The sequence below is a fragment of the Squalius cephalus genome (genome assembly GCF_949319135.1).
Source record: "Squalius cephalus genome assembly, chromosome: 24".
Lineage (NCBI taxonomy): Eukaryota > Metazoa > Chordata > Actinopteri > Cypriniformes > Leuciscidae > Squalius > Squalius cephalus.
The window spans coordinates 9,322,090-9,335,484 of record NC_137145.1 but is presented as its reverse complement, the minus strand read 5'-3'; the positions used below and the strand labels follow the sequence as shown (position 1 = coordinate 9,335,484).

The 13,395-nt window shown below is 35.4% G+C and overlaps 1 protein-coding gene across 2 annotated transcripts in view; it reads right to left on the bottom strand.

Annotated features, from left to right (window-relative positions):
- Positions 1-498: 498 nt before the first annotated feature.
- Positions 499-13,395, bottom strand: part of nipblb (NIPBL cohesin loading factor b) — a 37,488-nt gene continuing 24,591 nt past the window's right edge. For both annotated transcript variants that reach the window (XM_079861555.1, XM_079861556.1), the window contains exons 27-47: positions 12,911-13,013; positions 12,734-12,832; positions 12,491-12,637; positions 11,762-11,896; positions 10,463-10,561; positions 10,300-10,353; positions 9,386-9,494; positions 9,171-9,307; positions 8,931-9,071; positions 8,747-8,840; positions 8,499-8,653; positions 7,397-7,487; positions 7,127-7,300; positions 6,859-7,049; positions 6,667-6,774; positions 4,178-4,378; positions 3,866-4,012; positions 2,875-3,209; positions 2,598-2,772; positions 1,689-1,859; positions 499-1,602 (exon numbers count right to left, since the gene is read on the bottom strand). In XM_079861555.1, the coding sequence (XP_079717681.1) occupies positions 1,237-1,602; positions 1,689-1,859; positions 2,598-2,772; positions 2,875-3,209; positions 3,866-4,012; positions 4,178-4,378; positions 6,667-6,774; positions 6,859-7,049; positions 7,127-7,300; positions 7,397-7,487; positions 8,499-8,653; positions 8,747-8,840; positions 8,931-9,071; positions 9,171-9,307; positions 9,386-9,494; positions 10,300-10,353; positions 10,463-10,561; positions 11,762-11,896; positions 12,491-12,637; positions 12,734-12,832; positions 12,911-13,013 (3,232 nt within the window). In that variant the 3' untranslated portion in view covers positions 499-1,236. The remainder of the gene's footprint in view (positions 1,603-1,688; positions 1,860-2,597; positions 2,773-2,874; positions 3,210-3,865; positions 4,013-4,177; positions 4,379-6,666; positions 6,775-6,858; positions 7,050-7,126; positions 7,301-7,396; positions 7,488-8,498; positions 8,654-8,746; positions 8,841-8,930; positions 9,072-9,170; positions 9,308-9,385; positions 9,495-10,299; positions 10,354-10,462; positions 10,562-11,761; positions 11,897-12,490; positions 12,638-12,733; positions 12,833-12,910; positions 13,014-13,395) is intronic.

Genomic DNA, 13,395 nt, shown 5'->3' with positions numbered 1-13,395 from the left:
AAAGACATTTATAATGTTATAAAACCACAACTGTTTTTGTCATTGATGTTTTTTGAGCATGGAAGCAGCATATTAGAATGATTTCTGAAGGATCATGTGACACTGAAGACTGGAGTAACGATGCTGAAAATTCAGCTTTGCCATCACAGGAATAAATTACATTTTAAAATATATTAAAATAGAAGAGTTGTTTTAAATAGTAATTTTTCACAATATTAGTTTTTACTGTATTTTTGATCAAATAAATGCAGCCCTTGAGAGCATGAGAGACTTTCAAAAACATTTTTAAAAAAAACTTACCAACACTAAGTAGTGTATACGTATGCAGATATCTACGATAAATCTTAACATTAAGTCATAAAATGCACAGACAAGCCAACAGCACCTTTACAAACGTTGTGTTTTTTAATCAATTCAAAAAACAACTATAAGGTTACCTTATCTTTTAAAAATAATTCCGAAGATGTAAAAATCAAAGTCAAATGCAAACAAGACAAATAACAAAGAAGTAAAAAATTTATTGCAGTATTTGCTCCTCCACACATGCTGGGGTTCCCTTGTCCCGCTGTGGGGTGTAGAGACCCAAACTCTGACCCAATACATCAAAATCTACATTTACAAAAAAAACTCCCTTCCATGTCGGCAACAGATACTGCATGCTCTGCTTTAAACTCAATAAATTATGTCCAGGAAACTCCATTTTACAGCACAAAAGAAGTAAAACATAAAGCAGAGGAGATGTTTAAAAGTTTATTTCCCTGGAAACGGAGCTAAGCTAAAGAAATCCATCCGGTGCTAGGTTAAACTCCAAGGTCACTTTATTAAGAACATCAACAGACTAATTTCCAACATTCACTTTAGGTTTATTTCTTTAAACAGATTTTTTTTTGTCAGAGATATAAACATTTTTTGTTTCTGTTTTGTGTTAAACTATGATACAGTGGAGGGGAAAAAAAATTCAAACAACCAAGTTGCTGCAGAACAGCGAAGGAGCTCCATTTCTTTCTTTTCCGTTTAACTTAAAGATGTACAGGATTCACATCTACATTTTCCAAAACTGACCACCCTTTTAAAACCGTCGGTCCTTAATTCGACCAGTTCCGCACTGGATCTTAAAACCTGTGAGTCTGTAGTACTTTTCTCTCCAACTTAAGTTTACAAAACGTTGAATCCTGATGAAGTTTGGCTGCTGAGAGTCTGTAGGGTGCAACAGTTTGGGAGTTATTACAGATTTAATTAGCTGGAAGTTCCTTCCTTGGCTGCGTACAGTGAACGTAAAGTCTGCACTACTTTGTTGGTCAGTTTGTGCGCGCTCGTCAAGGCAATTTTCTTGTAAATAATGTCAGACTCCTTTATAGTGTCCACCCAAGGCACCAGTTTACGTCCGTCACGTTTCTTGGCCTCCGCCCAGGTACCAGAGTACGATCCGGCCATCCAGCGAATGCTGTAGCCTGTGCTTGTCTTCTGAATAACACGTGCTATCTGCGGCCGGTCCTTATACTTGGGGCAGCAGATAGCGATGACGTCCTTGGCGTTTACCGTTGAGTTCATGTGACCTGATGCCTCTGCGGAATCTCCGCCTCTCCTGGATTTCCGTGACGACTAGAATTGAACAAACAAATGGAGTTTTAAAGTGACGGTAACACCGAGATGCAAGACATCAACCGTCAAATAAAAAGCTTTCTTACCCCAGGAGCCTTTTCGTCCGCATCACTGTCGTCATCGTACGAGTCAGCAGCATTATTCTTGGGGCTGGAGCCTCCTAGTAGAGAAGTGATGGCTTTATTTCTTGCGTGGGCTGAAGCCTCACCCTCCTCCTCTTCCTCATCTGGGTCCAAGTGTTCCATCAGTACTTTAAACTGGAGAGTAAACAAGTTAGAGATGGTAAGTTAGATTCATTGTTGTGAGTCAGTTTAATAAAACAAAATCTTTTTTCATACTGTTTATTTAAATGTTGCAAACAGTGTTATTTTAGTACTATTTATATAGTATTATAGCATTTAATTACATTTTGAATTAGATTTTATTTTTATATTTTCAGTTTAATTTTAAGTTTTAGTCATTCGTGCTTGCCATTTTTTATTAGTTTTAGTAATACTAGTACTTCAACTTAACCTTTTTTTTTTTTCATTTAGATGCCAAGAAACATTTCTAATACTCATTTAGATAAGTTTTTCATCTAATATTTCATCTAATATATTTTATTTTATTTCAGCTTTATAGCGAAAATGATTTTCAATAGTTGTAGTTAGTATCAACACTTGCTTTAAATGTTGGAAAATTGTTATGCTCGTATATAAAACTACACATTAAGCCATATTTTCATATTATGCATATTAAATTATTAATGAATATATACTTTTAATGAAAACAAGTCTTGATTATTTGACGGAAGAAAAAAACTATCCATTTAATTTTTGAGCCACTTTAGAGCAAATCAATAAATAGAGATGATCAAAAAGACTGAAAAAATATTAGCAATAATAAAATATATTTTTTAAAATACCAAAACATTTTAAATATATTCAGACAATCATTTAGCTGCACCTAATTATGAGGCAAAATACAAATCAAAAGAGGAAAATCAGAATGTTTACATCTAAATATTGTCTGACGACTCTCCTCTTGACATCGTAAGTTAGATCTGCATTGGACAGGCTGTTCGTCAGGTAGTCCAATGTCTGCCGTGGGTTGAAATGCACATTGGCCTTCCTGTTTACAGCCTTGTCATAAACTTTTGCAGATTCTGTAGGCGAGTACTTCAGAATTTTACTGCAGGAAGAGGAAAAAAGGCATTCGTTATGAAGCCAGTGACCATTAACATATTAGTTATTTCCAGAGCAGAAAGCATTTGGACTAGCAGTTAAAGCTCACCTGTCAGAGAAGCCGTAGAGGTTCTTAAGGTGCTGCTTGAGCATCAGGAGCAGCAGGATGCCCTGAGAGGCATTGGCAAAGTCCAATAAGGGATTGGGATTGTCAGGAAGACGCAGCATCACCTTGTCCACATCCTCTAAGTCGAGGTCTGAATCAGAGTCTGAGTTCACTGCAGCAGCTCGCTTGGGTTTCTTGGGTCGACGAATGACATCGTCATCACTGCTATCACTGCTGCTTTCCCTGCTACTCTCATCCTCTTCTTCAGAGCCATATTTTTTCCCTCTCTTTTTCTTCTTTTCCTTCTTTTCCCGTGGTCTTGGCTCTTTCAGCAAAGACTGCAATACAAGGCAGGTTTGTTAGAAAAATAAATGTCAGCTCAGCTCAGCTCACAAAAAAAGGGTGCAAAAAAAGTCAGAGTGAAAGATGCAGCAACCCTGTTAGCAAAATCTAAATACACTTTAAAATCTCTGTTGTTATTGTTAACAAAATATAAAACTGTTAAAAATAATTTTTGTTAATTGAAATAAAGCTCAAATAAAAATTTAAATATAAATAATAGATGAAAAACTAAAATGTCCTAAAACAATTAAAGCTAACACTGAATTAAAATTAATATAAATATATACATACACATTACAAAAGCACAAAACAAAAATCACTAAAATTAAAATTTAAAAGACAATTAAAAATGAATAAACACTACAATAGTATGTTTAGAAAAAATGTTTTTGTAAAACTATGCTAGAAAATTATTTCTAAAATACAAACCATAAAAACGAAAAAAAAAAGTATATATATATATATATATATATATATATATATAGAGAGAGAGAGAGAGAGAGAGAGAGAGAGAGAGAGAGAGAGAGAGAGAGAGAGAGAGAGAGAGAGAGAGAGAGAGAGAGAGAGAGAGAGAGAGAGAGAGAGAGAGAGAGAGAGAGAGTTTGGACTCAAATTTGACCAACATAAATCTACTGTTCAGAAAGCAACGCACCTCTTTGAAAGACTGCAGCAGGTTGCTGCCGGACACAGACAGTGTGATGTCTACATGGTGCATAATGAACAGCGGCTCTTCCTGACTCTGATATGGGAAGCAGGCGAGATTGTCTGCGATAAATAACAGCATGTTCACGTCCGACTTCTGCATGAGAAGAAAACAAAATAGCATTATTAAAGGCCTCCAAAACACAAACCACTCAAAAAGGCTAACGCTATAGTGAAGCGTAAACTGTAGTTACCAATGATATTACAAATGAAAACACACAAGAGTAACACATGATGCAAAACATTAAAAAAGGTCACTTACTGCATTGTCGTCAAACAGGTTAAGTAGCGAGATGAGGAAAGCCCTTCGGTGTTGCCTGTTTCCGCGCACCATAGTGTAGAGGTGAGAGCAAAGAGCCGCGCTGGTCTCATCCAGTCGGAAACCCCTGATTACCGTGTCCTTTGAACCCACGATGGCTTGCTGCACCTGATAGGACATCTTCATACCCGCAACAGCCTTCATCTGTTTAGATAGCACACAGTTAGTTTAATAGGGCTGGGTAAAAAAATATAAATTTCTCGATTTTAATCGGTCTTATGAAATCCCAAGAATCGATCTTTTAGTCTATGCTGTTTTCAGATGATGAATGAACAGAACATTCATCATTCATAGTGCGCCTCCCATCCAATAAATCACAATAAGCTTTGTTACTTTAGATATGAAACAAAGTCTCAGATTTTAAATGCAGTCCATTTTGTTATGAAATTCTAACAATAAGCACGCCGTTTAAAGTGACATGACGGATAGCTGTACCACCAAGTGGCACGTGAACTGATCAACTCTTCTGCTTTACTACTAGTTACAGCATAAAATAAACGTGAATGAACATCAGAAGTTATGTTGAAAGATGCAGTACTGTACAACTAACGAAATCCGTATCATGTCTCATGCAATCGCTTGATCAGTGTTTCAACCGTGGAAAGACGTCAATAAAACAGCTTGTAAACAATGTCTCGTCACATTTTCCTCAGAAAAGCCATTTAATGTCCAGAAAAATTAACTGATGAAATATATTGCTAAATATATGCACCATATTACATATTCATTATATATATATATTTTTTTTTTTTTTTTTTTTTTCAAATATTTAATGCATGTATGAATAAATCCATCCAAGTTTTAATGACAGCCACCATTTAAATGATTATATATAAAACAAAAAAAATGGAGTATATATATAATTATGCAATTATAAAGTTAGTATTAAACTTCCTTGTGTGTAATTAATGTGTTTGTATACAAACGAGTTCATTTGAACCTTCAATAGTAAGGTAGTACCAACCGACTCCCTGTACATCGAATCAAATCATGAAATTTGAGTACATTTTTGTATCAGTGAGATTCCATTAAAGTTTTTATTCATATTTTGCATTAATTTTTATTTGTTTGAATTTATTTGATTGAATTTTCCATTTTCATTTTAACCTTAGATGTAGTTTTTATAATTGTGTTGTGTGGTTTTGTAATTTTTATTAGGTTTATTTGTGCTCTTTGTAATTTTATATTTTTATTTTTACTACAAAACGATATGACACTTATGTGAACACAAAAAATAGTCAGACTTGTACTTCCTCACAGTGAAAAAATGACCGTCATAGAAATGAAAAGGGGAAAAAAGAAAGAAAACAAAAATAGATTTTTAGAGGCACAATCTACAAATTAGCCACAATGCAGGAAAAAAACAGCATTGAAGTATTTATAGTCATAACTGACTGTAAAACAAACAAAAAAAGGAAAAAAATTTGTATGGATTATTATTATTATGGATAATTAATTGTATCATAATTATTGCATAAATACTAGGAACCATCAAATTCCCTCAAAATACAAATTAAATTAAGAATATTATTGAACAAAAATACATTACATTGATTTTACTGGAAATTTTTTTTGGCCACTTTTGATTGGGAGGAATATGATTGTGACCCCTAAATGAGGAGCACCAGAGAGTTAAATGTCTATATAGTTTTCATAATTTTTTAGTTTTAGTTATTTTAGTACTAAATAAATAAAAAAGAGGAATGTTGCTTTGGAAAACAGCTGAAATAAGTTTTTTTTATATTTTATTTTATTTAAATTAACAGCACTATTTTATGGTTTTAATTAACTATAATAAGTAACCCTGCATACACCTAATGCATTATCAACTATAACACCATGGTCTGTCTGAATACTCTATTCTGATTGGCTGGATGTTGTGAAAAAAAAAAAAAAAAAGTATATTGCACATGTAGTTCCAAGTCAGTTTAATCATCGTTCTAAATTAATGCGCTGTTTTCATTAAAGCGCAAAAACATACATCACTTGCACACAGATCAGAGATCTCGCACAGAAACTTGGTCAACGCTGCCCTGCGACTTTTATCAATAAATTAGCTTCGCTACTGAATCGCAACATTATATTATATTACAAGGAGGCTGTAACATTGCTATAAACTCACAGATTCATTGCTAGAAGAGAGATGCTGCACAGACACAGGTAATTTTAAATGAACGTCTCTCTCTCTCTCTCTCTCTCTCTAGAGAGAGACATGTCTCTAAAGAGAGAGAGAGAGAGAGAGAGAGAGAGAGAGAGAGAGAGGCTAATTCATTCAAAGGATCCACTTTTGAATGTACCTCCGCTTTGCCTCGGGCGGTTCTATGCCTCCACGTCATGCATTAAAATAGTTTAATGCACAGCTAGCCATGGATTATCCCTTACTTGCATCATCACACAAGACGAATGCACGTTAGTTGCTTAAATCTACTTACGTGAATGAATCCCGTGTATTTCTTATCAATTTCCACCAGCTGTTGATCGGATTTATTCCTCATTGTGGGTTCCAAATCCGTTCCCATGGCGATAAGGTATGGAACGCACTGATGGAGGAAAAGGAAACAAGGATATTAAACTAAAGACACTTTCAGGCTGGTTTTGGGAGAGTTTGTGCAGTGGATACGTACCTGTACGGGATGAATGAGGCCTTGGTTGAGCGTCAGGGCGATTACATTGAGGGCAAAGTGCCGCACGCTGGATTGCGTGTGGAAAAAGCTCTCCAGCACCTGCTTGAGGTAGAGCTGCATGATAGAACTGCTCATGCCAGAAGAGATGTCACCCATCTCCTTCAGGTCTTCCTGCTTAGACATCTTCTTCCCTGCAATCCAAAGAAATAGAATGAGAATGGAAAAGGCTAATGTCAAGACAAGAATGTCCTTTATCAACGACACTCACACTCCCTGTCGGCTTCCTGCATGCGCGAGTCCTCCTCCTGCAAGTAGGTCTGCAGGTTCTTTAGTACCTGGATCTTCAGATTTACAGATGTTTTCCTGTCAGCCAGGAGGAGGTTATAGAGGTTTTTCACTTCTGAAGCAAACATTAGGTCTGGGTGCTGTATGAACAGGAACCCTGGAGAACCAAAAGATCCGTTATGTTGACCATGAGAGCAATCAATATATCCAGTCAATATAGGAAATTCAGTGATCATGGAGAGCAAATATTTACCTAGACCAATGATGGCCTTGGTCTGCACTTCCTCATCATCATTCTTAGTGAAATACAGCAGCAGTTCCAGCACTTTGTCCTTTATGACCACCTAAAAGAGAGGAAGACCATTAACCAGAAAGGTAAAGGAGTGAATCTCATGAAAACATGTCCAGGTTACATTTGATAGAAAATAAAACACACTTTAGGACCATTAAGATGTCAATTAAGCACATTGTATCCAAAATTCTCATTACCATAATGTGTCAGGTTTTTTTTATATTATTTAAAAAAAAAATGATTCTCATTACTGTCAATTGTGTTTCTTATTAGATCCTCATTTATGTAATACAGTACTTATGTTTTTTATTAAATTATAAAATAAAATATAGTTATTATTTAAATCAGCATTAGAAGCAGAAATTATGTATATAAACATGCACATTTAGCAAATTATTCACATTAACAGCAATGAGAGATTTTTTGAGAAATTTAAAAAAATAAACTGATAATTGATTAAAACAAAAATAAAACAGAAATAACACTAACTATAATACATATAAACTGAGTAGAATTTATTTATTTATGGATTAATAAAACATCCTTGAGTATAATAAAATTACTTAAATGTTTTTAAATTAAATATGACGGAAATCATTAAAATAAATGAATACATAAATTTGACTACTTGGTTTCATCGATGTATTACAAATAGCGTTCAACGGTTATTAACGCATAAAATATTTCTTAAATACAAAAAATAAATTATTAATCATTGTAATTATAATCTATATTTAAAATAATATGATATGATTTATTTGTTTGCATTTATTAATATTTTTATGAATAGAATTTATGTGTTTTGATTTTGGGAACTCATAAGACCTGTTCTTTGTTTTAAATAGATTTTGGAATTAAGAAAACTCTTGAAACATTTTGTGAGATTAACTGAAAAATTTAGATTTAACGATTAACTAAAGCATTCCTTGATCTAAAAAAACAAATAAATAAATAATTCAATTATTAAAACTTGACTACTTTTATTAATGCATACAAATATTTCTTCAATATTTCTTAAGACTTTTATAATGCAGAAATCATGTCCTGTGACTGAGGATCTAACCTTATTACTGCCTTTGAACTCCTCTTGGTCAAAGTCAAAGTGTCGGCACAGGGCCCCCACAGTGAAGAGTGAACGCAGCAGTGCAGGTTTATTAGAGGCCAGTACGGTGCTGTTTGAGTCTTCCTGATGCTGCAACTTCAGCTTGTTTAGTGCTCCTTCACATGGAAGAAGAAGAATGTTTGAGTGATTAACACTCTCAGGATCAGAGAAGAGCAAAAGGATCCTGATAGGTTTTGAAATGTACTCACCATAGTATCGGTTGAAACAAGACCACACGAACTTGAAGTTATGGGTGACCTTATTGACGACCGCACCGAGACAACTCACACAGTGCTGGACAACCTGCGGAAAACAAATGAGATGGCATCGTGAAGCTGCTGCCGTACAAAAATGCTGGACATCAGAGCTGCTGATACTCTCACTTCAACTGACCGTCATGCCGTATTTGATGATGAGTTTCATCAGGTCTTCTTCCATGGTGGTGAGAAAGTTTTCACTCGGATGATCCATCAAAGGAACAACAAGCTCCAAGATTTTAGCCACATTACAGATCACCATAAAATCACTCTGAGTCTGTAGGGACACAATAAGCACCTTCACTCTCTGGCCTCTAGATGGCAACACAACACCACTTATTGCAATGAATCCAGAGTTTCTCTACAGCACACTCACGTTACACTTTGTGGTCAGGTACGGCTGCATAGTCATGGCGTGTTTTACCATCAGCTGGGGTCGGATCTTGCTAAACAGGAACAGCGTGGTAATACAAGCCACTAGGCAACTGGACGTCAACCCCTTATTCTCACAGTCTGCATAACAAGAAAAACAACTCACCAAAAGTTCAACTAAGGTAAAACTTTTGCTTCATAATTCAATACAGGTCTTACCAGCGAGTGACTCCTCGTATTTCACAATATGGTCCACGAGACTGTCCACCAGCTGAACACAAGCCTTCCTGGCCGGTTTGTATGAGGCGTCCTCCTCTGACTTCAGCAACTATGAAGACATAGATCACAACAAGGGTTAGGAAATCATTTTTATCCAAATAAAAGTAAATTTCATGGGCAGAGTCCAGTCATTTCAATAGGAATCCGCACCACGGGAGTTTTGTGAGAGGGAGAAAGTTCCCCAGGCAGATTTAGTTCATGTTTAAGTTGGTCAAACAAATTTGCTGCACTGACCAACAGAAAGCAGTTTTATACGCTGTGCTTTATACGTGGCTACGCTATTGACAACAGGCATCTTTTTCCTGGGAAATTTCACCTAAAATTTGCTCACTGGACTGCAGCTTAATGCTGCATTTAATTCAACTCAGAAAGTCATACTTCAAAAAGTGTAGAAACGGAATTAATTTAAAGTATTTTTCTTATGCATCATACCTTTTGAGGTTCAAACCTACATCCTTTCCCGTTACAATCCTATGCTGTGTTCACGCCATGTCATAATTACTGTAAACAAAGCTCCGATTGCTTTCGAATTGCTCGTGTGGTACTTTGATGTCATACACCGATCGGTCTGCACAGCGCCGCTTCAAGTCAAACACACCTTAAATCTGCAGTGGTCAGGTGGTACAGCGGCCAAATAGTAAAAGTCATAGCTCTCACAAAATTACACATTGTAATTTAAAGTTTCACAAGCATGTGAAGTCTTTTTACAGTTCAGAATCGTTGCGGTAATCACAACGTGGCGTGAACGCACCTCCAGATCTCTGAGAAGCTCTAAATGAACTAACAACTAAGAAAAAGAGTCAAAACATATTAAAGAAACGAAATTGTCCTTGAACCATAGATGGGCAACTTACATTCTGAAGCAGCTGTTCGAACCAGTCGTAACCAGAATCCCTGCAGGCAGCGACCTGAGAGACAAAGATTCATGTCAGTGAGACATAATGTGACCTTAAACAATGTATTAAATGCACACATCTTGGGATCAGATGGTTTTAAGCCCGCTCTGCAGATCCTTACCACGTCTGTGATGTTGAGAATCTTGCGAGTCATGGCCTCTTTATCATGATTAGGTGTAGGAGTGAACCAGAGCTTCTGAAACGTCTCATTCACCAATTTCTGAACAAGAGACAGAAAAAGTAAATAAATAAATAAAAGTATATTTAGTATATAAAAGGGCTGTCTGAAATTTTTTAACCCTAATTAATTACATGATGTGGCGATTAATTAATTGCAAAATTAATTGCACAACCAATTTGGCAGTAATTACCCCCAAAAGATAATTTAACGTCATTATTGTGTTAAATAAGAAAAGCTTTTTTAGAAAAAAAATATTTTATTTGATTCAACATTTTATTCATTACAAACTTTTAGGCTTCAATGGTCATGAGGTTGAGTAAATTAAAGAATTTTAATTTGTGGGTGAATTATTTTAAAAAATTTTTATGGAAATATGAAACGGAATTAAAACTGCCAGTAGGAGGCGCTAAACGTCTAAATGAGTAAGTCATTGAGTCATTCATTCATTTGATTCGTTCAAACGGTTGATTCATTCAGGAATTAAGTAAATGGCTCTTTCTATGAATGGGCCATTGAATCATTGGTTCAAAATGCGGATTCATTCAGAAGCGAAACACTGCTGTGTGTTGCTCAAAGATGCACAACAGTTCTATTTTGGCTTTATAGGTAATATTTTTGTTGGTAAACTTGAGCAAAAGCAAACAATATTGTGTCTAAAATATAAAAATATTAAATATTAAAATTACAATTTTTTTGAACTGTTCAATATCACATTTGCACTCCTGCTTTTTGGGACAAAAACAGCACTTGTGTGATATTGTGCTTGTTACTCGTGTGACATTACTTTATCATGGTGAGACAAAAACTCATACAGGAGCATTTTTGCCCTGATAGCTTGAATTTTAGGGGCATTCTAACTGCATTCTATAGGCTACATCACGTAGTGAGTTGTTGCCCTGCTTCATGTTCTTCATCAATCAACTTTTTGAAATGTAAGATGAACTACGTAGGTCTGGGACGGGGCGGGGCAGGTGCATTAATAATTTCAACACGTTATTTTCCCCCCGTAACTAATTAATTAAATTAACGAGTTAAATCGACAGCCCTAATATATATTTTTTCGGTTATAATAGGGCTGCACAAAAATAAAATAAAAAATAAATTAAATTAAAAATAAAATAAAATAACAAAAATGTAGGGGTTACATATTTGTATTTTTGTGTATTTAGGCTCCTACAATTTTTTCATATGTATATATTAAATAAAATAAAACATTTAAAAAGAGAAAACATCACAAACCTTGATGCCTTCTTCATCATTGACCCTCCTGATCATCTTTACACACATCTCTGTGATCTTCTTGAAGGTGGGCTGCTCCAGACAGATGTCTCGCAGGATTTTAATAACCCTCTTCCTCACACTGATGCCAGTGTCCTGAAGAAAACACATTAGCCAGCACAAATCAGCATACATTGCTAACTGGAAATAACATTTATGTATTAAATTCACAAAAACAACACAGTAATTATCGCTATATAAACCCAGACAGAGTGATGGATGTGAAGCGGAGGGGTCTCGTATCATCCTGAAGTGGTTTATTTCATGACTATTGCCAAATAAATAAATAAATAAATAAATAAATTGATGTGAAATTTTGATTTATAAATAGATGTTGCTAAAAAGGGGGAGAAATACAAAACATTTAGAAAAAATTAAAGAATATTGTTTCTAAGATTGATGTCATACATACAGAATCTGTTAACAATATTGTAAGTAACCATTAATATATATAAAAAATATTGTAGAAATAATTCCTAAATAAAAAATGTTCTTGTATAAAGGGAAAAATAAAAATAAATACAAATTTAAGGTAAATTTTTTTTTTTATATGAGACTACTACTAGAGACATTAAACTAGCTATTAAAGAAAATCTGTTAGGGTCAAGTCACATAAATATTTTTGCCACCATATTTGTCTGCAAAATGCTACAATGCTGAAGTATATATGTGCAAAGAAAAAGCACAAACCAGGATGCGCTCGATCAGCATGTCATAATACTGTTCGGTTAGCTGGGGTCGACTCAGTACGAAGCGCCCCAGCAGCTCCACCGCAGCCTCTCTCACACTGGTGGAATTATCCATCAGTCGGCCATGGACTCCCCGCTGCATGTCCGACTGCAAACGAGAGCATTAAAAACATGCACATGAGAACATTAAAAAGCATTCGATTTTTCCAAGAGTAAAAAAAAAAAAAAAAAAAACTGCACTCACCCGTGCCAGAATGCTCGGATCCACCGCAACCACTTCAGAAAGACACTTCATCGCTTTAGTTCTCACTGCTATGGCACTTTCACCAAGAACTCTCAAGATCTACAGACACAAATGGGGAGACGTGTTATTGAGATGCAAATACAATGGGAAATACTGAGAGATGTGGTGACCTCTAACCTGTGTGAGATAAATATCAAAGCTCTGTGCAAACGGCCTCATGGAGGCCAGATATCGCACAATAAGACACGAGTCCTCATAGTCCACAGTATCAGAGTTGACTCTGCAGAAAAACGCAAAGCAGGTTTCAAAACACTTCCAAACTATTTTTTTAACTGACTATTTAAAGAGGTCATATTATGCCCTTATACAAAGTCTTTTTTGTTTTTGGGGTTTACTTAAAATAGGTTTTCATGCTTAAATGTTAAAAAAACAAACAAATTTTTCATATATTTTACATTGTTGCAGCACCTCTCTTCCCAGTCTGGCAGTAACGCTCTGGGGTGCGTTTCCCAAAAGCATCGTTCGCCAACTATGGTCGCAAGTTCCGTCATTATCAGCATAGTTCAATGAGTATGTGTTTCCTGAAACCATATTTCTAACGAACATTTGCAAACAGCATCGCAAAGTTGTGTGGTTGGAACGACAGCTCTCGACCTGTGGTT